Consider the following 23885-nt stretch of genomic DNA (forward strand, 5'->3'; position numbering starts at 1 on the left):
ACCACAATGTGGGTTGTGTCTCTTACAGTCCTATTTTCTACTGTGTCAAGCATACTCCTGCACGGGCATGGACTACTACTTCTATATGCTAGGTGAAGAGAATTCGTTGGGATCAACTGGCAACATGTCACATGTCAGCCTTTGACCGGGCTGTAGGAGAGGCAGCTCAATGGGATGCATAGAGGGGTGATCTTACCAGTAAGGGTACCACCACTTGACCAGAAGAAGCCAAGAGGAGCCTGAGGTGATAGAGTAATTGGTAAAGTGCTTGCCATGTAAGCCTGAGGACCCAAGTTCAATTCCCAGAACCCACATAACAAGTCTGGTGTGGTAGCATGCACTTGTAAGCCCAGTGCTGGAGAGAAGAAATGGATATGGGTATTTGGGCCTCACTGATCAGCTAGCCCAGCCTAATCAGTGAACTCTAGACCAATGAAAGACCTTGTCAACAAACCAGGTGGGCAGCTCCAGAGGACAGGCAAGATTGTCCTCTGAATTTCACATGCACATGCCCTTACATGCATGTGTACCTACACACACACACACACACACACACACACACACACACACACAACCATGGAGAACAGGCCTTACCTGACTCCTCTGCTTCCCTCATAGACTGCTCTATGGCAGCTCTGATGCACAGCTCCCGGGCCCGAATCCCTGAGATGTTGTTACTGTCTGACATGGCTTCCAGGACAATGGAGTCGATGTTCAAGCAGGCTGCATTGTAGTACCTGGCCATGCTGATGGCGTTGGCTGTCTTTCCTGTAAAAACGGCCAGGGCGTTGACTCTGATGAGTCTCATTTGCTCAGTGTCCTAGACAGAAGTCTGCAGAACAGAGGACCCTGTGGAGTGAGTTCTGAGTGCTTCGCCTCCAAGTCTCTTAAGTGGCCAGAGGTAGCTCAGCAGAGATGAGGAAGCGCTGCTGTGAGTCACAGCTGTGGATCCGTTCCTAACCGTGCCACTGAGGCACAGGGGCATGACACCCGGCAGCCTCACCAGGCTTTCTTCCTCAGGTAGAAAAACAGCTTCTACTGCCTCTCAAGTGCTGTGTCACCCCCACTGTTTATCTTTAACAGGAAGACATGTTGGGTTTAAAGAGTAACCCGTGCTGACTTGGCTTTTCCCATGTCAATCTACTTTCATTAAAAAGTAGAAAATTCAGAAATAATAGATAAGAGCAAAGAAAAAGGATCTAGAGTCCACTCATGTAGAGATACTAGAGTTGGCCTATAGCTGCAAAGTTTGCATATGTAGCCATGTTACTGATAGTTTTCACAAAGCATAAATGGGGGGGGGGGGTGTGGAGAGAAGGCTCAGTGGTTAGGGGCACTGGCTGCTCTAGCAAAGGAGCAGTTTGGTTCCCAGAGTGCACCCACACGGTGCCTCACAGCCATCTGTAATCCAGTTCCAGGGGATCTGATGCCCTCTCTGGCCTCTGTGAGCACCGGATACCTATGTGATGCACATATACACAAGCAGGCAAGATATTCACACATGTAAAATAAACAAAAGCGCAATTAATATAAAAATAACAAAACAAAACGGGGTATGAGGATGTGACTCAGTTGGCAGAGTGCTCGCCTAGTCTGCATGAAGCCCTGGGTCTGATCCCCAGTACCACATAAACTGGGCATGGTGGCACAGAACTGTAATCCCAGCTCTTGGAAGGCAGAGGCAGAAGGAGCAGGAGTTCAGAGCCATCCCCAGCTATATAGGGAGTATGAGGCCAGCCTCAACACTAGAGTCCAAGAATGAAAGAAAGAAAAAGTGGAGGGAGGAACGGAAGGAAGAAAGGATGGAGGGAGGAAAGGAGGCAGAGAGGGAGGGAATGGGTCACACAGGATGCTGAATTATAACCCCTAAAGATGCAGATGCTCCCATCCCTGGAGCCTGCAAGCATGTTCCCTTATAGGCAAAGTGGGATTATTGTGCAGGTGTGATCCGTTTACAGATTATCTGAGTGGCCTCTATCTCATTACAGGAGTCCCTGGAAGAAACAAGGCAGGAGGGCTGGAGTCAGAGGCAGTGATGTGACAGCAAGCCCCTAGAAGAGATCGCGTGTCAGCTTTGAGGGTGGAGGCTGTTGCCCGGAGCCGGAGAGATGGGCAATATTTCTAGAAGCCAGAAAAGACGAGAAAATGGACTGCCCTGGTGCCTCCCAAAGGTAATACAGGCCTGCTGACCCACTTAAGACTTGGGGCCTGCAGGACTATTAAGAGGGTAAATCTGCGCCTCTTCAAGCCGCTAAATTTGTGGCGGTTACAGAGGCAATATCAAACAGATACAAATTATAAGTCCTAAGTTTGACACCTTCTCCTCATGACAAATGGCAGATCATGAAGAGCTTTTCTAAAAATGTGTCTCTGGGTGTGGTATCTGCATATATGGACACCCATGCTGGCGTGTGTGGATGCCAGAGTGTGACGCCAGGATATCTGTCTTGGGTGGCTTCTCCCTCTTAATTTTTAAGCCAGGGTGTCTTGCTGAACACGAAGCTCGCCGTTTCGTCTAGACTGTCTGACTGTCTAGACCAGGGACCTGCCTGCCTTTGCCTCCCAGCGCTGGGGCTACAGGTACAAACCACTGCTGTCGGCTTTTATGTGGGCTCTGGGTGGGGGTGGGGGTGGTGGGGGTGGTCCAGACCCATGTCTTCATGCTTGTCCTGTAAGCACTCTGGTTGTGGAAATGTCTCCCCAGCCCTGTCTTTGTCTTCACTGTAATACACTTGTGTGATGCTGGTTTTCCACTTGTGGTAAAATAGACAGTCTGCGTTTTTGGAGACAGGGCATGTGACCATTCGGTATGCTGTTCCTCGGATGAAACCCTTACGATTGGCCCTGACCACAGCTGATGTGGCCACAGTTCCTTATGGAAGAGACATGGCATCTCTGGCCACGGTCTCTCCCTGACAGGACTGTCACGTACCTGACAAGGGTGTCCCATGGATGATAATGGCGATGCCCTTCCGGTTCTTGGCCAGGCGGCCTTCTGCGGAAATGTCGATGCCTAGGTGGCGTGCAATTGCCTTGCTCACTGGGTTGCTCTCCACCTCTCCAACCTCCTCCGCTGAGTGGCTGTCTGTGCTCTGGATCTTGTCAGCTGTAAATCCAAAGTACGCGTGAGCGCGGGCACAAGTGTGCATCCCAGAATTTCCATAGGTACATAGGTACCCATAGGGATGGGAACAAAGTTTTCTTTTAAAATACTCTTGTTTCTAAAATGCCCAGTGCTGCAGCAGTCCCCACCCGTGGGACACGAGAAGGCGTCATTTGGCTAATAATGTGTCTCTACACTTGCAAATTAAAAAAAAGAAGAAGATATTCATTGACTTAAATTCTACTTGGAGGGAAATCCTCTTGTTGAAAAATAAAAAAGGATGGCTGTGTGGAGATGGAGTCTGGAGTTGGCTCTAGGGGAATCCAAGACACTTCAGAAGATAGGGGTAGAGCCAGGATTGTGGAATGGGGAAAAGGTGCCACAGAAGGTCAGGAACCACTCAAGGGTGAGTTGAGCCAGATTCGGGTAAACATGAGGCATGACACTGGAAATCTGCCTTTATCTCAGACTTGTTATTGTGTTCCCCGGCTTTAACTCAGATCTCCGAGAAAAATGAAGGCCAGAAAATGGGTCCAAGATGCTGGGAGGTGAAGTGAAGGGTTTCTTAATGTTTGATTGGAGGGACATTTGGAAGAATGCGCTCCACTTCCTCCGAGTGTTTCTTTAAACATTTCCCATTTGGCTAAAGTGCTAGCATTCAGGGATTGGGTCTTCCTTAGTCTAGTTAAAACGCTAGGGACTGCAGCGAGAAGAAAATATCACATGCTAAGCTGCTCTGCAGGCTTCTGTGCTCTTAGTACAATGTGAGTAGATGGGTCACCAGAGGGTATACGTGGTAGGTGGGAAGCCGCTGCAGGAGGCCCAGAGTACCCTTTTTATGGAGGAAGCTATCCAGACATTGAATATTCCTTTCATTTCTGCCTAGACAGAACTGCCCCCTGCCACAATGCTCAGTTACTTCGGAAGGTTAGTTTTTCCAGGCTTTCTTCATCCTCGTCCTCATCTGGGAAGCTTTTGGATTCAGCCACAATATGCCGTTCTTCCATGTTGGATGTGGCAGAGATCCCTCGGCTAAGTGATGTCCTCTTTGTGCTGGCGGAGGTTCCCTGATCTGATGGCATCTCTTCCTCATCTGCAGGGGAAGCAGAGGATGAAAACACATGTTGGATGGGGAGCAGGAGATGGGGAAAGAGATAAAGAATGGCTATGCTGACCAGCACCCTGTACTACCAATCCCAACGACCAAGAACAACAATCAGCTGGCTCCGGCATTTCCTCTGTGCACAGTGTTTCTACATTTAAACATGTTTAGATACCGAAAGGATACATTTGCCCAGGAAACTTGGAGAATTCCTAAGAGTCCCAAATAATAGTTTAAATTGTAAAAAAAAAAAATAGTAATAAAGACTGAGCTAGACACATGGAGACAGGGACTGAAGCTGGTTTCATAGTTACCAGAGCAGGAGAAGCACTGCTCTACAGAGTTTAAATTTTCAGGCTTTCAGGACTATGTGGAGACTGCTCTGTGCATAACAGCCTGGAGCCTGCTTCTACCCTTAGCTTTTCACCAATGTTTCCCGTGTCATGTTAAGTGTGACTGACAGCTGTCAGACCAGCACCACATTATTGTCCCCTCTTCCACAGCATCCCAGGGGGTACAGCAGTCTGTGACAACACTAGGTGAACCTCTCTAACCTAGGAAAGTTATCTCTTTTGTTCAGAAGTGAGATGTAACTAGAGGCAGCTGCCCTCCCTGGGTCACAGCCAGAGAAGTCAGAGTCCACAGCACAAGAGCAGCATGAGCCAGGGTTGGGTGAGGTATTGATGATGAGCATCTAGCCTGGGTTCCCCCTGAACCCATCAGCCCTGGATCCAGACCATCTTCCACTGGGTCAAATGGGGAAAAAAAAAACAAAAAAAACTTCTAACTTTGGTGTGTATGGACTTCAAGAGCAACAAGGCTTTTGTCTGCCTCCACCAGGTCCTTTTGCACACAGCAGGCTCTGTCTCCTGAGGACACTGGACATCCCTCCGACTTGAACTGTCTCTCTGACCATCTTCCTGACTGTGAGCTCTCCAAAGGGAGGAGCCTTATGCCACATGTCTTCTTTCTGGCCCTTCAGTTCAGCACTTGCAACATAGTGGATAATTTTATGCATTTCTGTCTCCCTACATTCATACACTAAAGCCTTAGCCCCTCAACGTCTCAGACGGTGACTTTATTTGAAAATAAGCCCTTTAAGTAGGTAATTAAGGTTCCCAGGTCATCATATAGGTATGTCCTGATTTAATGTGACTGGGATCAGCACTGAAGAGATTAGGGCAGAGACCCACAGTGGGGAGGCACAGGAGGAAGAGAACTATCCACAGGAAGATGGGTTTCAGAAGGTACCAACCCCAATGATACCTTGATCTAGCATCTAGAACTGTGAGAGCCACTTGCCCTGTGACTTTTGTAAAAACAGCTCCAACAAGTTACTCGTGCTGAACACTGGCCAGAATACCGAGTGGAGAGGCAGCCTTTCCTGCCAATCAGGTGAACATTCGCTGCCTGGCTTCTCTTTCCTTGAGAGACCATGAGGCGGGAGGAGGGGATTCCATCAGGACCATTAGTTCATCCTGCTGCACATGGGATCTGGGGACCTGGTTCTCATGCTCACTGGCAAGCCCTTTATCCCCTGAGCTGTCTCCCCAGCCCCTTGTCTAGTGGAAGATGCAGGCAGGAAGAGCAGAACTACACACGTGAGGGCTGTTAACACAGAAGCGAGCGGGACTAGGCTGAGAATATTTCAGCGTGAGGGACAGAGAAGCAGAAAGGAGATGGCACAGTGTCACCAGCCATAGAGTCCTACAAGTCAGCAAGGGGGCCGTCCTGCTCAAGTACACAGGAGAGGCAAGGGATAAGATAATACAGGGCTGCTGGACCAGAGAGAGCAAGATGGTGAGACGACAGAGAAGCTCACGATGGATCTTGACGACCACAGAAGGGCTGTCCTTTTTCAAATGTACGTTCCTCTGCCCCTGGCCACTTGAATATGTTATATCAATTTCCACCTTGTGGGAGACATTGTCTAAGAATGCCCACAGGGAGAAGCGGTAGACAGTGATTGCTGTCAGTTACATGCAGGAGGATTTGGACTGGTACCCTGGTTCTCCTATACACAGCTGTGTACTTGGACTCTCTTTGCTACAGTTTCTATGCAAATCCCTTGGCTCAGCCTCTAGCACACATTCTTCTATCTATAATCACTGTTTTTTTTTTTTTTTTGGTTTTTCGAGACAGGGTTTCTCTGTGTAGCTTTGCGCCTTTCCTGGAACTTGCTTTGGAGACCAGGCTGGCCTCGAACTCACAGAGATCCGCCTGGCTCTGCCTCCCGAGTGCTGGGATTAAAGGCGTGCGCCACCACCGCCCGGCTGTTTTTTAAGACTCTAGTGAGAGCAGACTGTGCCCAGTCCTGCATCCTTAACACGAAGACCACAGGACCTATTTGGTAATGGTCTTAAACAGGATACAGCAGGCATCTGTATCTGTGTATCCTGTGTACCTGGCAGGTACACAGGAGCTGGCTGGTCCCATGGCAGGGGTAATTCAAAGGGGATGGAAGAACAGCCAGAGCCCAAGGTACTTCATGCTGGGTTCTCACCGTTGTCCTGTGGCAGATTCTCCAGATATTTCGCCTTCATCTGCTCTTCTTTTGATTTCTTCACTTCCCTGAAGTAATCGTAGATCTCCTGGGGAAGCTTTTCCCCTGGGTTCCGGGGTGGCAGCAGCAGGGTGTTGTAGGAATCATAGCCCTTCAGCTGTCGCAAGATCTGCTCAAGGGGAGAATGAGAACTACTATTGGTCCCATTGGAGGTTTCCTCTTGCTCACTGGCCTCATCAAAGCCCTGCTTCTAGCAGAGGCTGAGATCAATAGAGATTTTGTAGGTTTCACATGGTGGGACCCTATGGAGAGGTCTAAAGGTAGAGCCCCACTCTGAATTTACAGGGATTCAAAGTCTTTGTTTTGCTCTGTACACACCCAAGCACACCACACATGGGAGATATCTTCTTCTTTCTTTGAAAACAGCATACATACGTTTTTTCCTAATAACAAACATACAGTATTCCATGATCCACTCTGAGCGAGTCATTCTTAAAAAGTGCAGTCACACATCACCTACCAAGAGGGATATGTTCCAAAACGTGAGAAATGCGTTATAAGGTGATTTTTGGCATTGTTCTAAAACCAAGATGGTTATGGTGTCACTGTTCACTGAAATATACAGTGCAGGACTGTATAGAGCTGAACAATATTATACTTGGTCAGGTTGTTTCCTCTTAAATACAGAGAAAATTGGTAAAATGATATTGTGTGTGTATGTGTTTGTGTGTGTGTGTTAGGGCAAAAAGTAAAAAGTATTTAAATATCAGATAAATAACATAATTTTTAGTATATAACATTTAGGCATCATTATACTATGTTTTTAGGTACCTAAACTTTAAATGTAACTACAACTTTTTCCCCTCTTAAATCTGGCACCCCTAGAGTATATGTAAAAGGCAGTGAAATCATCATAAAAAGCTTGTATATCTACAAGATGACTAGAGACATGACTGTTTGTCACGTGAGCCTTTTCCATGATCACCACTTTTAGTTGTTTGGATGTCAATCATCCGTAAGTTAAGAAAAAGGGAGATTCAGAGAGAAGGGAAAGGGAGGGAGGGAAAGACAGACCGACACAGAGAGAAAGAGACAGAGAGACAGAGACAGAAAGAGAGAGAGAGAGAGAGAGAGAGAGAGAGAGAGAGAGAGAGAGAGAGAGAGAGAGAGAGAGAGAGAAAGAGAGAGCACTGGATTTCCTGCTAGGTCCTGGAGGCTGGAAGGAAGTGCCATGGTATTCAAGGGCCATTGGTCCAGAATTCTATAGCCAGTAAAACACATTCTCAAGAATGAGGGAGGAAATGGAGACATCCTCAGATGAAGAAAAATGAAATTTTCACTAGCAAACCTAGCCTAAAAGATAACTAACAGAGTGATGGGGCTGTAAATTACAATGACAATATATATGAGAATGTCATAATGAAACTCATTATTCTGTGTACTAACTAAAAACTAATAATAAAAAGAATAACTAATAATGGATCTTTAGATGGAAAGGAAACAGTAAAAAGAAGCCTTGAAATATCAGAAAGAAAACGATGAATAATGGGAAGAGTAAGAGGATAAATGCTTCTCCTTCTGTGCAGTTTTTCTAACAAAAATTACAATGTTACCTTCTATAAGGAAATATTCAAGACAGTTATATTAAAATGAGGAGGGTCATGAGAAGTTACAGAGACATAATATAATGTGTGTAGCAATGTCTAAGGAAGCTATATAAAGAGATATATTGAAAAATGTGCCAGGTAAATTGAGATGAAATGCTAAACAACATTGGAAGGACCAATAAGAAGGCAGCATAAGTATCCAGAGGACAAAAACCAGAAACAAACAAAACAAAACGGTGGATGTAAGCCCTAAGATACCAACAATTACATTAAATGTAAATGGTGCACAGATGCAAACTAAGGACAGAGATTGGCAGAGTACACACATTTTAAAATTATTTCCTTGTGTGTATGCCTTTGTGTGTGTGTGTGTGTGTGTGTGTGTGTGTGTGTGTGTGTGTGTGTGTGTGTGTATACGCACGTGTGCAGGGTATAGGTTGATGTTCACTATCTTCCCAATCACTCTCCACATTACTTGTTGACTCAGAGTCTTTCACTGACTCTGAAACTTACTGATTCAGTTAGTCTGGTTGATGCTAAGGAACCCTCCAGGAATCCCACCTGTCTCTGCCTCCCCAGTGCTAGGATCACAGGTGTGCATTACTCTGCCTGGTTTTCTCACATGGATGCTGGGGACTGAACTCACTGAGGTCCTCATGCTTCAAGAAATGAACGTTACTAAGTCACCTCCCCATCCATATTTTTTGAAGTGTCCCAATTAAAAGAAGTCTAAAAGAAAGTCGTTTCAAAGACAATGGCAAGCCGCTACACGTGGTTCTTCACTGTGCAAATACTAACTATGAACACACACTGGCTTTTTGTTTAAAAATGCACATTGGGATCACAACAAAGCGGTAAGTTCTCATGGGGAGGGAAGCAGGTGGAGAAAGTCTATAGAGAAGGGATTGGAAATTGACAAGGGAAGGGGAGGAGACAGGCCAGAGGGAAGCTCCTGCAGACACACGGACATGTGCCAGGGGTGGGGGCTGCCATGTCAGGAAGGGTGTTTGGTTTTGGTCTCTGCTCACCTTCTCTTCTAAGAGATACTGCTGGTCAAATTCTAGGGAGTAAAACTCAATGGGGAAGTTGCAGGGGTTCCTCACAATCACCTCAGCCTCATCCCCTGATGCATAAGGCAGGAGGGGCCCCAGCTCCAGAACGGAAGGGCTGAATTCCAGGCGTGGCTCCAGACCTTGGCCCTGTGCCAGAAGCACGAGCCTCTGAGTGCTCTGGCCAATGTGGAACAGCAGCGATTGGCTGTACAGCTTCTAGAAAACATGGAAACAAAATCATCTTTTTTTTTCCCCCTCTACAACACACAATGTAAAACTGGGGACCACCAAAGAGACAAAACTTCATGTTTCCTATACAGCTGTAAAATCACCATAGTGGGCACTTACGGGCTGTGTATATGGCATGCTAGGCACTGTGCAAGGGACTTGACCACTTACAGCAGGCCTCAGTCTCGTCTTCATGTCTCTGAGTTTCCTGTATGGGTACCACTTTCTGGCACTCTGGGCCTGAGGCTGTCGATGCCCATGGGCAGCAGAGAGTACAGTAGAAAACCAGGGAAGTGACACCTTCTGGGATCACTGAGTTCCCCCAACAACTCTCAGGAACATTGCAAGCATCCCACCTCCCCTGCTCCATAGTGATATTTCTCTCGTTCGGAAGTGATAAGAATCCAGAACCAGGCCAAGGATAGCTCAATTCCTAGTACCACAAAGAAAAATAAAATAAAATAAAGCCCAAATCCTGTAAAGCCTTGCTAGTCTTAAGACACTCTTAAGAACGGCAGGCATGTAACTAATTTTCTTGTAAAGCACGGGGAAGTCAGACGTGCTGGTGCACACACTTGTAATCCAGCCGAGGTAGAAGGGCAGAGCAAAGCTTAGGCCAGCCTGGTCTACTTAGCAAGTTCCAGGCCAGCCAGAGATACACTGTGGAGCCCAACAAAAAGCACAAGGAGGAAGAGGAGGTGGTGGAGGAGGGGGGAGAAAAAGGGGAGGGGAAGAAGAAAAAGGGAGGGGGAGAGGGATGGGAGGATGGAGAGAGGGAAGGAGAGAAGGATGCGGGGGTGGGGGTGGGGGGAACAAGGGGGACAGAAAGAGAACCTTCAGCATCAGCAGCATTATTGGCAGACTTTGATAGGTAGGAACACAGGCTTCATTTTAGAATGAAATATGAAGTTATTTACTTTTCTGCTTTCCAGCTGCAGATTCTGAAGCATTTCTTCAAAGCTATTACCAGGAAAACGGGAGTTAGCCATATATTGTATAAAAGTCACATAGATTTTTTTCTTATAAAAGAACAGAATATATGAGGCATTATAGTGCATGACTGTAACCCCAGTACTTGTGAGGCCAAGGATTGAGAGTTCAAGGCCATCTTGGTGCTACTTAGTGAGCTCCAGGCCATACTGAGTTACATAAAACCCTGTCTTTGAAAACAAAATCAAAAGGAAAACATCACGCAGATGTCTTTAGCTTTGAATAAAAGTCATCATGGTGAGACTTCTTGAGATCCTCTCCAGTTCTAGGATTTTATTATTCTTGCCATGCTCTCCATTAGGAGTGACTTTGAACTCTTGGCATTTATAGAAGAGACATTTATCAGGCTCAGGGAGGCTTTCTGCCAGGAAGTACTGACTACCGCAGTGACTGATGGTAGAAGTTAATAGTTCCTGGGTCATTGATAATACACAGGGGAGTGTGCTGTATGCTCTATTCACTGTTATTAATCTCCTAAATGGCCCTAAGAGCCCTGGTTGCGGCTCAGTACTAGCTCATCAGAAATCTCAGTGTCCAGCTGCTTTTAACTTCTGCTCTGTAAGAAGGTAAGCACAGGGCATATAGGCTCTGGAACCTGACGCCCTAAGTGTAGTCTCAGCAACATCTCCTGTAATGAAACACATTAATATTTTGGCAGTTGCAATGTGTGGAAACTAAGCAGGATAAAGAAAGGCAAAACAGTATGTCAGTTCAAATGAGATTTTTCTATTGAGCAAGTTTTAATATGAAACTTATGAAATTTCAACCCCCACTTTTTTGAGCTTATTAGATTTCAGAATTGCAATAAGGGAGTTTGATATGGGAATATTATTGCTTTTTATGTTACCTATGAACAAGACGAGGCTTAGTCAGACAAGTGATTTGTTCAAAGATACACAGCCTGTAAATACAGAGGCAGAATGCCACTAATACCATGCTTCTGTGAAAGTTGATACGTTACTCACAGCTGCTGAGCCCAACCCACTGGTCCATACAGCAAGTAGGTGAACTTGAAGAACATGCCATATGCAGAACGGGAGGTATGAGTCCCAGGCAAGCCTGGGCTTTGACCTCAAAGAGACCCAGAAGGAAGATCTCTACAAAGGCTCATATTTTTTTCAAGCTCACCTCTTCTTTGGGCATGAATTTCACTTGCACATTGGCCCTTTCGCCGGGATCCAAGACTCCAGAAGTGGGTTGGATCTCAAAGATGCGAGACTTTGGAATCATCTCTGCCCGTAGTTTCCGTCTTAAATACTTTGGCATGTGCTTATCCATCTGGGTTATAAACATTGGACAATTAGATCACTTATGTGGCAAACAGATCTATTCTACTCACCACTCACAACAGCTACGTGTCCTAAGTGCTTTCCAGGCAGGGAATGTGCACCAGAGGCAGTAAGACATCATACCCATTATGACATCTTCAAGTACCAGACTTAGGGACTGGGAAATGGTTAACACTGAGAGTCCTTCAACAGGAAGCTAAAATGATAGGAGGAAAGGCCTAGAACCCCAACTCTGGCTAAAGTAGAGACGAACAGAAGGGAAACACAACTCACCTTGTTAGTAGGCTGTGGGGTGTGGACAAACCATTCACAAGGAACTTGGAGAGTGTTGGATAGCTGAATGGTTTCCACCATACACTGTCCACACTGAATTGTAGAAAATTCTACTTTGTGGCAAGACAGGGTCATACTTGGAATGGTCACAGTGGCTTGGAGACAGAGGTGAATAGTTGGTCCTCCATACACCTGGAATGGACAGAAAATTGTGGTTACCATGTGGCATTAGGAACAGCAGCAGCAGCATCTGCAGCAGCAGCAGCAGCAACCACCACCACACAATGTCTCAGGCTGGAGATATAGATCAGTGATAGACATCTTAGGGTGCTCAGAGCCCAGCTTTTGATCACCCATACTGCATCATCTCGGGGTTCTCAACAGGCTTGGCTGGCACATGAAGGGCCATGTAGTCCCAGTGGGGCACCATACCTTGATGGGAAGAATGACTTCTTTATTCCCCATAGAAAGATTAGCCCCTTGTGGGTCACATCTCACTTCAAATGTTTCTGTCTCACAGTAGGGCAGATTCTTTACACGGTCTAGCTCAGTGCTGAAGCCTAGACCAAGACAAAGGAAAATTGTTTTCATGAGCAAGAAAACAGCATAAGGAAGCTGCTCTATGTAGCAGGCTCTCTGGGATAGGCTGACCAAAGTATCGCTGAGTCACCCAGCAACTCCTTCAGCCGGATGAACAGCAGGAATGCTGCTCTAGAAGGCTGGGGCATGCGGGGGGGGGGGGGGGTGTGTGTGTGTCCTGGTACCTGTGTCATGAAGGACATGCTTCTCTGCATGGAAGGACACTGGAAAGTGACTGGTGTTGGTGATCTTGATGATGTGGGTTCGGACATCACCAAGCACAATGTAGCCAAAGTCCAGGATGTACTCTGGTAGCTGGACTCTGAAACAGTTAAAGGGGCTGTCCTTACTAGTCACTTTCAAGCCAGGAAGGCCACTTTTCCCAAAAAGGAGAGAGTGTGAGTTCTCTCCTGTTGGCAACTTTGTTTTCCAGAGTAGAGAACAGCTAAGGGTCACTAGGAGAGAGACTAGACACTCCATTCATCCTTCAGAAGTCCACATGTGTTTGGCCATTATCCAGCAACACGCTTGGTATGGGTCCCCATGAACCTGAAATGGGGGCCTGTCTATTGGATGTAGTATCCTGCCTTTAAGATCCAGAATTGCCTAGTTGGCTTCACGCTAGGGACGGACGGCAGCTAACACGAGGTGCATGGCTTTCAGTCTTAGGTGATCAATTAGTTTCTCAGGAGACACAGAAACCTGTTTGCTTCACCACACTCTGAAGCAAAAGCAACACAGACACGAGAGGGCCCTCACTTGGCTATTTTGCGGCGACTCCGAAGGCTGAAGTAGGTGTCATCCGTGGTACTGGAGGAGATCGCTTTCTGGTGTTCCAGGGCGTAGTCTTGGACTATAAGCCGCTCTACTTCCATCTGGAGATGAGCACTTATCTAGAGCAAGAGGAAGAGCAATTCAGAAGACTGTGCTAGAACATGCATTCTCTTTGTTTAGTGTTGGTAAGAATTTTTCCCACAAAGGGAAAACTACTGATTCTTTGATCCTTCCATGTTTCAAATGTGTAGTAAGTAAAGATTAGTTTCACAATGAATAAATTCTCATGCACTCATAAATGAGGAAGGGTCTTTTTAAAAAAATGTTTTTAAGGTTTGTTTATTTTCTGTGTATGAGTGCTTTGCCTCCATGTATGTCCTGGTGTCCATGTAGTTCAGAAGAAAGCATCTGATCCCCTGGAACTGGAGTCAGGGATGGTCGTGAGCCACTATGTGGTGTTAGGAACTGAACTTGGATCCTCTGGAAGAGCAGCGAGTACACTTACCTGCTGAACCATCTCTCTAGCTCTAAACAATAGAGTTTAAAAAAATGGCCGGACGGGGGTGGCACATGCCTTTAATCCAGCACTCGGGAGGCAGAGGCAGGCGATTCTCTGTGAATTCAAGGCCAGCCTGGTGGTCTACAGAGCGAGATCCAGGACAGGCACCAAAACAACACAGAGAAACCCTGTCTTGAAAAAACCAAAATAAAATAAAATAAAATAAAATAAATGGCGGGGTGGTGGTGGCTCAGCGGGTAAAGGGGCATTTGCTGTGATGACCTGAGTTCAGTCCCTAGGTGGAAGGAAGAGCTAACTCCCGAAAGCTGTCCTCAATTGCTCTGTGACACATGCACAGTCCCCTGACAAATAAATATATAATACATATTTTTAAAAATAAAAATGTTTTGACAAAAAATTCCTAAGCATCACAGAACTACTGGGTGCTTTCTCTGCAGGACTCCTGCTTCAATGGCCATTTTTATACTCCGATGCAAGGATACAAAGGTAGGATGCTCTGCCCCCGGGTTCTTCGTTACAGTTTTACTTATATGAAGATGTGTGTCTGTGGTTATGTGCACTCGAACACAGAGGTCCACAGCAGCCAGAGGCATTGCCTCCCCTGGAGTTAGTGTTATAGATGGAGAAGTTTCATATTTCGAGGCCAGTGTTTAATGCTGACTCACAACAGTTCCAAATGCTGGGAGTAAGTGATTGTGAGCGCTCAGCTGCAGATGGGACATCAATGTTGCATCCCCTCACAAAGGTTCAGGGGACATCTTGGAAGAGGGGGTTGAAAGAATGTAAGATCCAGAGGATAAGGAGGAGTGCTGTGAAGGACTGCCTTCTGGACAGAGCATGGCTGTGATGCACATGAACTCACAAGTTCTGTGGTTACTGCACAAGACAGCTAAAAATCTCAGCATGGTGTGGGGAGGGGTTTCCAATGCCCTGCCCCTCACTGAGCAGCTAATGGTGATGGCTGCCGATGGAGGGAGACTTTTCTCGGGGAGGGGTGGATATTGGTAGGATGCTCATGCCCCATTAGATGACTTCATACATATAAACACATGGGCAGCTCTAATTGGACTTGGTTGGTTAAAAAAGGGGCATGAAGTTGAGAGGGAGGTGAGAGGTTGGGGTATTTCAACAGATGGGAGAGATATGGCAGGCTAGAAGGAGTGAGTGGGGAGAAACATATCTGACTAAGATAAATTGTAAATGTGTATGAAATTTTCAAAAAATAAAAAGAAAGCAATTTTATGCTCAATAATGGACCATCTGGACTCATTTCTCCGCCTCCTTTTCCTACTCACACTTGTTTTTCCTTCTGAGTTTTCTCTCCCAATATGCCTTCTTTATGATGCATCCAAGTGAAACATCATCCCTACCTCATTGCATATCCAGTCAATTCTGAGTGGTTGATCATTCCAGGCCTGAAATATTCCTTGCCCCCGCTCAACTCTCTCTTCCTTGACTGACATCACCAATGTTTGCACCACAACTACTTCTCACCTAGAATCATCCCAGCAGCTTTAAAAAGCCCCATCCCCTCATATCTGCTCTTACTCCATTAAGCCCTGTCCCCCCACAGCCCACAAGGCAGCTACAGGGGGGATCTTTCTGAGATGCAAACAATTATGCCATAGCACTTCCGGTCCAAACATTTCAGGGGCTCCCTCTTGCCCTCTTTCCTTGAGGAAAGTCCAGATAGCTGCTCTTCTCTTCCGGCTCACCTTGCCTTCTTCTCATGCCCCTCTTTTGCCTTGGCTGTATCTCTTTCCACTCTGTCTCTGGGATGTCCCCTGTCATCGTCCCACCCCACTTTGCACATGCTCTCTTCCTTACACACATTTCTGTGCAAGGTGGAGCTGCTCTCACCTCTGAGTTCTCCTCCTCAGGGATTTCATCAGTTATCATCTCATAGTGATTTAGAGAATCATATTTATTGTACTCTTTCTCCATGTTTTTCTTTGCTTGCTCCAAGAAGTGCTCATACTTTTCATTGCCTGTGGAGGCAGAGGGAAGGAATCAGTGGGGTCAGAGGTGTGCTCTGCTTCAAACCTGGTTTCTCAGCTATGAGAAGGAAAGGGAACGTTTTGACACTTCACCTACCCTATTTTCTCTACTTTGGAGGGACAGGTAATCTGTGAGTGAGCAGAATTTGTATCTGACCTCACTGAGTTTAGTGACACGGCACATGCCATTGAGGACATGGCACATATGCTACGAGCTGGTCCTCGAGAGTATGAGACACTAACAGGCCCCCTTGGAACTCTGCTCAGTTCTCACACTAACCCTTCTACACCCTGCAGTCCCTTTCAATGCGGGACGCGCTGAGACAGCTGGCACTCTTTCAGTGGCTTTTCACACACCAAGTCCCTCCCAATTAGCACAAAGGGTATGTTGGGGTCAAGCTACTTTAAATCTAAGTGCGTCACAACACCCGTAACGAAGGAGGGAGACAATTAGCAGAGGGATTTCAGACACTTGGATTCACCAAAAGTCACGGCAAACTCAAATGCTTTGAAGGTAAAAGTAGGTAAAGACATTAAAAAGCCTACTGTGAAACATGGGGAAATGCTGAAACTGTAGTTAACACTTAAGCCCAACGATGTTCAGAGCTGAGTAACTGAAAACTTTTCCTGATAACTACACCCTCTGTGTTACGATGCTAACAGGGAGCTCGATTTTCGACCATGAGGCAAAGATCTCCTTCCTGACCTTTGCAGCTGGCTCTCTGTACCTGCAGGGTCTGGATCTACAAATTCAAATATTTATGGACCAAAACTGTTCGGAAAAACAGTGCATCTGTATTGAAGTTGTATAGACTTTTTCTCATTATTATCTCCTAGCACTTGAGTACAATCACTGGTTCTACACCACTTCTGTTGTATTAGGCATTATAGGAGTCTGTAGGTGGGTTGAAGTATACGGGAGGGTGTGTTTAGGATCCATGCAAATACCATGCCATTTTATGTGGGACTTGTGCATGTGCAGATTTCAGCAGCCAAGGAGGCCCTGGAGCTAGTCCTGGCCGAATCCTGAGGACTCAGAGTATGTGTGCAGCTGGCTATCCTCTGGCCGAAGCACTACTATTGGAGTGCAATATGTCTTAGCTTTATTAACATTTATGTTATATGAAATATAACACAATATAATATGAAAACATATGTTTTCAGGGAGCTGGTAATTACAATTTAATGGATGATCTGGAGCTAGTGAGTTTGTGACTTTAGAGGAAGAGGGCTGGGAAGTGGGTGTTAGTCTGAAACACTGTAGGGAGAGTGGATCCAAGGAATGCAAAGAAGGAAGCCATGAAGAACAAGAAGTTCCTGTTGACCTTTGGTCCTGCCCTGGGTCAGGAAGAGCAAGCTGTAAGAGCATCTCAGCCAAGTATTGGGACCTACCAAGGCAGAATTACCAGCCTGGCACAGGATGATGGCTTAGGGCATCCCATGGGGCCAGAAAAGGCATGAAGGCAAATAATATGTAACTTCAGCCTTTAAGCATGGCCCCTGAGTAAGCGTCTGAAGGGCGTGGCTGCTTCTGTGAAGGTTCTACTCTGAGAGTTCTAGACCTGATAGTACCCAGACTCTAGCTCCACTGTGAAGAGACCCAGCGTGTTACTGGGACAGGAGACTGGGAGAGACGTTTTGGCTGGAAGGAATACACACTGGTCCAAATGCCACTTCTCTCGTCTATAGGGAGTTTAATGATGGCAAAACTGGCCAGGAGTCTTAGTTTGCAATGGTCACAACTTGCGTCAAATTTAACTCTTGTCCCGCACCCCTGGAGACTGAGGCACAGCACAGAAGAGTACTAGAGAGGAAACAAAGTGAGTAGCCACCAACCTTCAAAGATGCAAAGTCAAGCTAGAGAGAACACGGGTAGTTTTTGTCCTCTGGGGATAAGCTACTGCCGTGGGTGACGGTACCTCGGAGGTTCCTGTGCAGATCAAGGCTGATCCGGGGAAAGATGCCCTCTCCGTACAGAGTGATATTTTCTGGGTCCAGGTGGGCAATCTGTATCTGGAAGCTTCTCTGAAAGACTTCAGGTATTCCAGGCAAGTAGTAAACTTTCAACACTTGCTCCTTGTTTGAGTGGATAAAACCCTACACGGTAGAGAGACCAGGGAGAGCTGGACAGTATGCAATGGATTTATGCTTCTTATGGGTGGCTAGACACACCTCCCCTCAGATCTATCCCCATGTGCTGTAGGTAAATGACAAGAAAATACAGGGACGCAAGTATCAGAGGGACAGGCACTGGCCCAAAGAGGAATCCAGGGAACAAACAGAAACATTTTTAATGGGCTCTTTCTTAATGTCTAGTTTTTGAGTTTGTATGTTCTTTACACTAGTCCTCTGTGGGATGAATCACTAGCAGTGATGTGTTCCCACTCTATGGACTGGCTGTTCAATCACTTCACATTTTTCTGTACAGAAGCTTTTAAGTGTCATGAAAACACATCCATGTGTTGTCCATCGATGGTCATATTTCCTGTGTTACTGGAGCCTTATTCAGGACGCTTTCACCTGTACCTACCTGTACACTGAAATATGCTTTTTTCCTTTAGCAATTTTTGCAGTACCGGACTGGTCTTCAACTCACAGAGATCCGCCTGCCTCTGCCTCCCAGTGCTGGGATTAAAAGTGTGCACCACCACACCCTGCCAGACTAGCAAGTTCTGTGCTGAGGTCTTTGATCCATCAGATGTTGAATTTTGTGAAGGGTGAGAGATTAGGATCTAGTTTCATTTTTCTACCCATTGAAATCCAGCTTTCCCAGCACCATCTGCTGAAGATGGCATCTTTTCTCTGACATATATTTTTGTCATCTTTGTAAAAAAAATCATATAAACTGTATTTGTGTGGACTGATACCTGGGCCATCAATTCTGTTCTGTCGATTTTTGTGTCTGTTCTGTTTTTTTTTCTTATGTTGCTTTTATCCCTTTGACTATGTAGTATAATTTGAAAGCAAGTGCAGTTCCAGATTAAAACGGTGAAGTACTAACCTTTGTAAGTCACAAGGGAAACGCAAACTAGGAGGACACCAAGTGTTTCTTTTTTAATCACAAAGCTGGTAAAACTGATCAAGTTTTGGTGAGAACCTGCACCGCAGGAGATGCTTATATGCCTCTGGTGGGACTTGGAGAGCAATAAGCACACAGAGGAAGACTGTGGAAGCCAGGCATAGTGGTGTGTGAACTCAGAGGAGGCAGGAGGGTCTTACGTTCGAGGCCATCCTGGGCTCTCTAGAGAGACCGTGTCTGAAAAGACTAAACCCAACACAAAGAAACAGAACAAAACATTTCATGTTGTCACGTAAAGCAGACCACACACTGGCACAGGTCATGGTACAAGGGATAGCTTGAGTCCTGGGCAGAGGACGCTGCTTGACAAAGTTCAGCAGAACTTCACCAAGAGATTCAGTTATTGGCGTGCGGCTTCTGCTTCTGCTTTTAGGAGCATTGTTTTTTTTTTTTTTTTTTTTTTTTTTTTTTTTTTTTTTTTTTTTTTTACATAATGGGGAGCTTTCTGCTTACACAACCCCAGGGGAAATGTATTCATGTTCCTAAGAGAAGACAGGGATTTTGGCCTGAAAGGAGAGTCACAAAAGGAAGAGTCATCCTTGTGCCCCAAGGATTGTGGTAACAATAGGGTAGATTCTAAGAAATGTCTTGCTCAGCTCTGGATACAAGATATCACAGTATACCCATTGTCCTATCCTGAAGCAAACATGGAGGAAGTAAGAAGAATGCGGGCTGATGGGAAAAGAATGAGATATGAGAACCTTCCTTTCTGGGGGTGCACATAAAGAGCAGGCCCCTACTACAAAACTGAGGAACAGAAAAATGCTATAATCAGCCAGTTAGATACTTATTCTATGTTGTAAAGCTTGCATTTCAGAAAACAGCCAATGATTCTACATGTAACTTGCTTAAGGTAAAAATAATTTCAGACTGTCTAACATATTGTTACCCCATGAGCAGCCAGTCTAGACACAGGCTGTAAAGACAGAAGGTCCTGGGCTTTGCAGACCCTGAGCAATTGGTTTCTTCCTGATTTGATCGATGCTGTCCGAAGATGATGTTTCAGATGCGACTGTTTTGTACTTTGCCTTTTCACCCTGGATATTTAATGGGGATGTGAAAAGAAGATCCCGGGCTCTGACGCTTGCCCAGTGACTTATGTAGTCAATGTGCTGTATAAATAAAGAGTCTCTCCGATGAAGAGAAAGAGCTGCCGAACCCTCAGGTGTGCATTTGTCCCCTTTCTTCCCCCCACTGACTCCACACCTCCTCTTTGGGATCTGAACCCCACTGAAGCTGGACTTGGACCATATACATTGCCTCTGACCTAGCAATTTCATTTTGGGCAGAAGCCCTTGGGAAAACATCTACCTTTGGGTCAGAAGGTATGTAAGGGAAAATTCATGTTGGGATTGTTTCTAGTGAGAAGCTCCTGGCTGACTCACCTTCTACAGTCAAGTGTGGTTTCAGTGGAAGATGGGCAATTTCAATATGGCTAGAAAAGGAACATTATTCAGTAGTGAAAAATGAATGAACTATAGCTATGATGCAACAATATGGATGAATCTTAAAAATCATAAAGCTGGGCGAAGAAAGCAAACTGCCATGGATTACATCTAATTAGGCCATTTAAATCATTTTATTTTATATGTATGAGTGGTTCTGTGGACCACATGTGTGCCTGGTGCCTGTGGTGACCAGAAGAGAGCATTGGATTTCTTGGGACTAGAGTTAAGATGATTGTGAGCTGCCATGTGGGTGCTGGCACTTGAACCTGGGCCCTCTGGAAGAGCAGCCAACGCTCTTAACCACTGTGCCATCTCTCTAGGCCCAACTGTGCCATTTTTAAAATAAAGCTTGGGAAAAAGCAAAACGTTTTTGGAACCTCAACTGGGAAAGTAATACTGGCCAAATTCTAGTTTCAGAAGTGTCTGTGATTCATTATGATTGGTCGCTTCATAATTTTTGATACCCCCCCCCCCCCGTGTGTGTGTGTGTGTGTGTGTGTGTGTGTGTGTGTGTGTGTGTGTGTGTGAAGAAGAGGACAACCTTGGGTGTCATTCCTCACGGTGTTGGTTTTTGAGGCGGAGTCTCTCATTGGCATGGAATCCATCAAGTAGGCTAAGCCGGCTGCCAGGGAGCCCAGGGATCTGCCCGTCTCCATCTCCCCAGAGCAAGGATGACGAGTGTGCACCACCATGCCTGCCCTTCCTTTTTAAACCTCCCTAGTTCACTTTTTAAAATCTCAGGATTCATATATATTCTTTGAACTGAATTTGAATTGAATGAGAATAAGAAATATAAGCCACGGCATAAATAATAATAAAACAATGACAACATATTGCTATGTACTGATCTATAATTTACTTAATACACGTGTGCTGGGGATACACTAACCCTAGCAGAGTCAATAAACTTATCTCAAATCCCCACACTGGCAGTGACACTTGCTGTCACAACTCCCGTGAGAAGCCATTGCTCTTCCTCTCCACTCTCAGGTTTCCTTACATGTCATTTCAATCTGCTATTGACGCTCATTCCTGAATTTCACAGGACCCTCACTTTCATGAATCACTGTGTGAGATTATACACATTTGATGGTGTGGTGTATGTGTGTGTGTGTGTGTGTGTGTGTGTGTGTGTGTGTGTATGTGTGTGTGCATGTGTGGTGTGTGTATGGTGTGTGTGTGTGTGTGTGTGTGTGTGTGTGTGTGTGTGTGTGTGTGCATGTCCACACTGCACAGTCCAGCTGCAGAGGATGCTGTGCTTGAGTCCGTGGGGTTTATCCTCACACCTTCTTTATCCCTTCTCCTCACTCCTCCTCTGGCCAGTCCACACATTCTCCTGTTCCCCTGCATAGCCACTTTCCTGTGCTCAGTGTTCTGGGATGAGTGGAGTCTCAGCTTCTGTCTCCAAAGCTTAGCAATGCATTTTCCAATAAGAACAGTTCTCATGCAATCCTGCTGGACAAATGTCTCTATTTTGTTATACGCTAAATTGGCATGGACAATTCTGTATTCTGAAAATATTTATTTTCATGATAAGAATTTGGCTTCGTAATAGGATAGCTGGCATATAGGAAAAGAAAAACATACAGAGAAAAATCCCATTCAGACATAAAGAGAAGCCCTAGCTAAAAAAGGGGGCTAGCACAGCAGCTTCAAGGCTCTGGATCCTAGAAGGGGCTCTTACAAGGCTGACCCTTGGTTGGCATCTGGGAGCCAAAGTTCTGGAAGGTTCTTGCCATTTCCTTACCTTGTCCCATCTGTGCAAACAGTACAGCTTATGTCAACTCCTTGCTTGCTTTCTGAGGAAATTTTGCTATGTGACAGGCAGAAGTGTCTATGTGACAAGCTTCCAGTAAAAACCCTGGCAGTCTCTAGTGAGTCCCTGGCAGCTCTCAGGCTGTCACTGCAGTTTATTACTGGGTGGGGGTGGGGTGGGCTGTGACGATTAATCTTTATCGTCAACTTGACTGGCTTTAGAATCACCATGGAAACAATCCCATCTGTGTTTCTGTGAAGGTGTTTTCAGAATGGTTTAATTGAAGAGGTTAGACACAACCTGAATGTGGGCAGCACCACCCCATGGGCAGCACCACCCCATGGGCTGGCGCCCGGGATAGAGTAAGAATGAGGAAGCAAGCTTAGCAACTGGCATGCGTCTCTCTTGATGCTTCCTGACTGTGGACACTGGCACCAGCAGCCTCAGGCTCCTGCTCCGCATCAAAATAGACTACACTCCTTCTTAAACAAGCCTTCCATCCGTCTGTCCTTCCTCCCTCTCTACCTCCCTTTTTTTCACCCCTCCCATCTCACTGATTTTTTTGCCTGGAATTTTGTCACAGAAATGAAAAGAATAACCAAGGCAGGGACTTAGCGTCCTGTGGGGATGCCTGGCAGGCATCCTCTCAGGTGTGCCTCGATTCTGACCTTTTGTCTTTGTGCTTCAGCTTTTGATGGTTTCACTTTGTGCCCTTTTGTTGTGATAAATCATAGTTGTGAGACCGACTTATTGCTGAGGCCAAGGAGTCTTCCAGGAGAAGAAGGCACATGTGGCATTTGAACAAGTCTGGCCAGCCTCTCAGAAAACAACCAGTTGACAAACCATCCCAGACAACAGAAAGGAAAGGAACGCTCACTTCTTACACCCAAGCTGGTCAGACAAGGCACGAAGAAGGAGGTTTATGGACCAATCACCACTCGCTAACAAAGATGCAAGAATAGTATTAGCTAATACTTATTAGCTAACTGAATCCAGATTATGCACACATACGAGCGGATTTTAAAATGTAGATGGCAGGATATAATGCAGTGTTTTCAACATTTTTTCTTTTTTCTTTTACCTAATAGATCTCAGAATCAACCTAATATTGGTATATCTATGTAACAAGTCTTTCTTTGTCCCGCCAGCCAGCTCCCAAATCATGACACGGAAACTTATTATTGATTATGAAAGCTTGGCCTATAGCTTAGGCTTGTTTGTAACTAGCTCTTATAACTTAAATGAACCCATTTCTATTCATCTCTGTGCTGCCCCAGGCTCGTTTACCTCGTCTACGTACTGTCCATCCTGCTTTCCTGCTTCCTCCTTGTCTCCTCGTGTCTCCACCCTTTCTTCATCCCAGAGTCCCCTGTTCCTGGAAATCCTGCCTAGCTATTTTATTAGCTTTTTATTAATCTGTTGAGCTTTTTATTAAACCAATCAGAGTGACATATCTTTACACAGTGTAATCAAATATCTTGCAACATATCTAGAATTGCTACATCTTTTTTAACTTATTATTCCGCCACACAATTTTTTTTTTTTTTTTTTTTTTGGTTTTTCGAGACAGGGTTTCTCTGTGTAG

General features: G+C 45.7%; 1 protein-coding gene across 7 annotated transcripts in view; it reads right to left on the minus strand.

The window, feature by feature from the left end:
• Nucleotides 1-23885, minus strand: part of Hydin (HYDIN axonemal central pair apparatus protein) — a 365841-nt gene that overhangs the window by 103697 nt on the left and 238259 nt on the right. For 6 of the 7 annotated variants that reach the window (XR_008215695.1, XM_052727909.1, XM_052727907.1 and 3 more), the window contains 12 exons: nt 17937-18114; nt 15881-16008; nt 13486-13619; nt 12912-13048; nt 12580-12707; nt 12148-12339; nt 11714-11863; nt 9344-9583; nt 6709-6877; nt 4023-4196; nt 2933-3106; nt 595-768 (listed from right to left, as the gene is read on the minus strand). Coding sequence is in view for 6 of the 7 variants with exons in the window: in XM_052727909.1 (XP_052583869.1) it covers nt 595-768; nt 2933-3106; nt 4023-4196; nt 6709-6877; nt 9344-9583; nt 11714-11863; nt 12148-12339; nt 12580-12707; nt 12912-13048; nt 13486-13619; nt 15881-16008; nt 17937-18114 (1978 nt within the window). In the remaining variant the exon portion in view is untranslated. Of the gene's footprint in view, nt 1-594; nt 769-2932; nt 3107-4022; nt 4197-6708; nt 6878-9343; nt 9584-11713; nt 11864-12147; nt 12340-12579; nt 12708-12911; nt 13049-13485; nt 13620-15880; nt 16009-17936; nt 18115-23885 lie in introns of those variants that run through there. The other variant, XM_052727912.1, reaches the window with a different exon arrangement.

Source organism: Peromyscus californicus, unplaced genomic scaffold, assembly GCF_007827085.1.
Source record: "Peromyscus californicus insignis strain IS unplaced genomic scaffold, ASM782708v3 Scaffold_8__1_contigs__length_139910024, whole genome shotgun sequence".
Taxonomy (NCBI): Eukaryota; Metazoa; Chordata; class Mammalia; order Rodentia; family Cricetidae; genus Peromyscus; species Peromyscus californicus.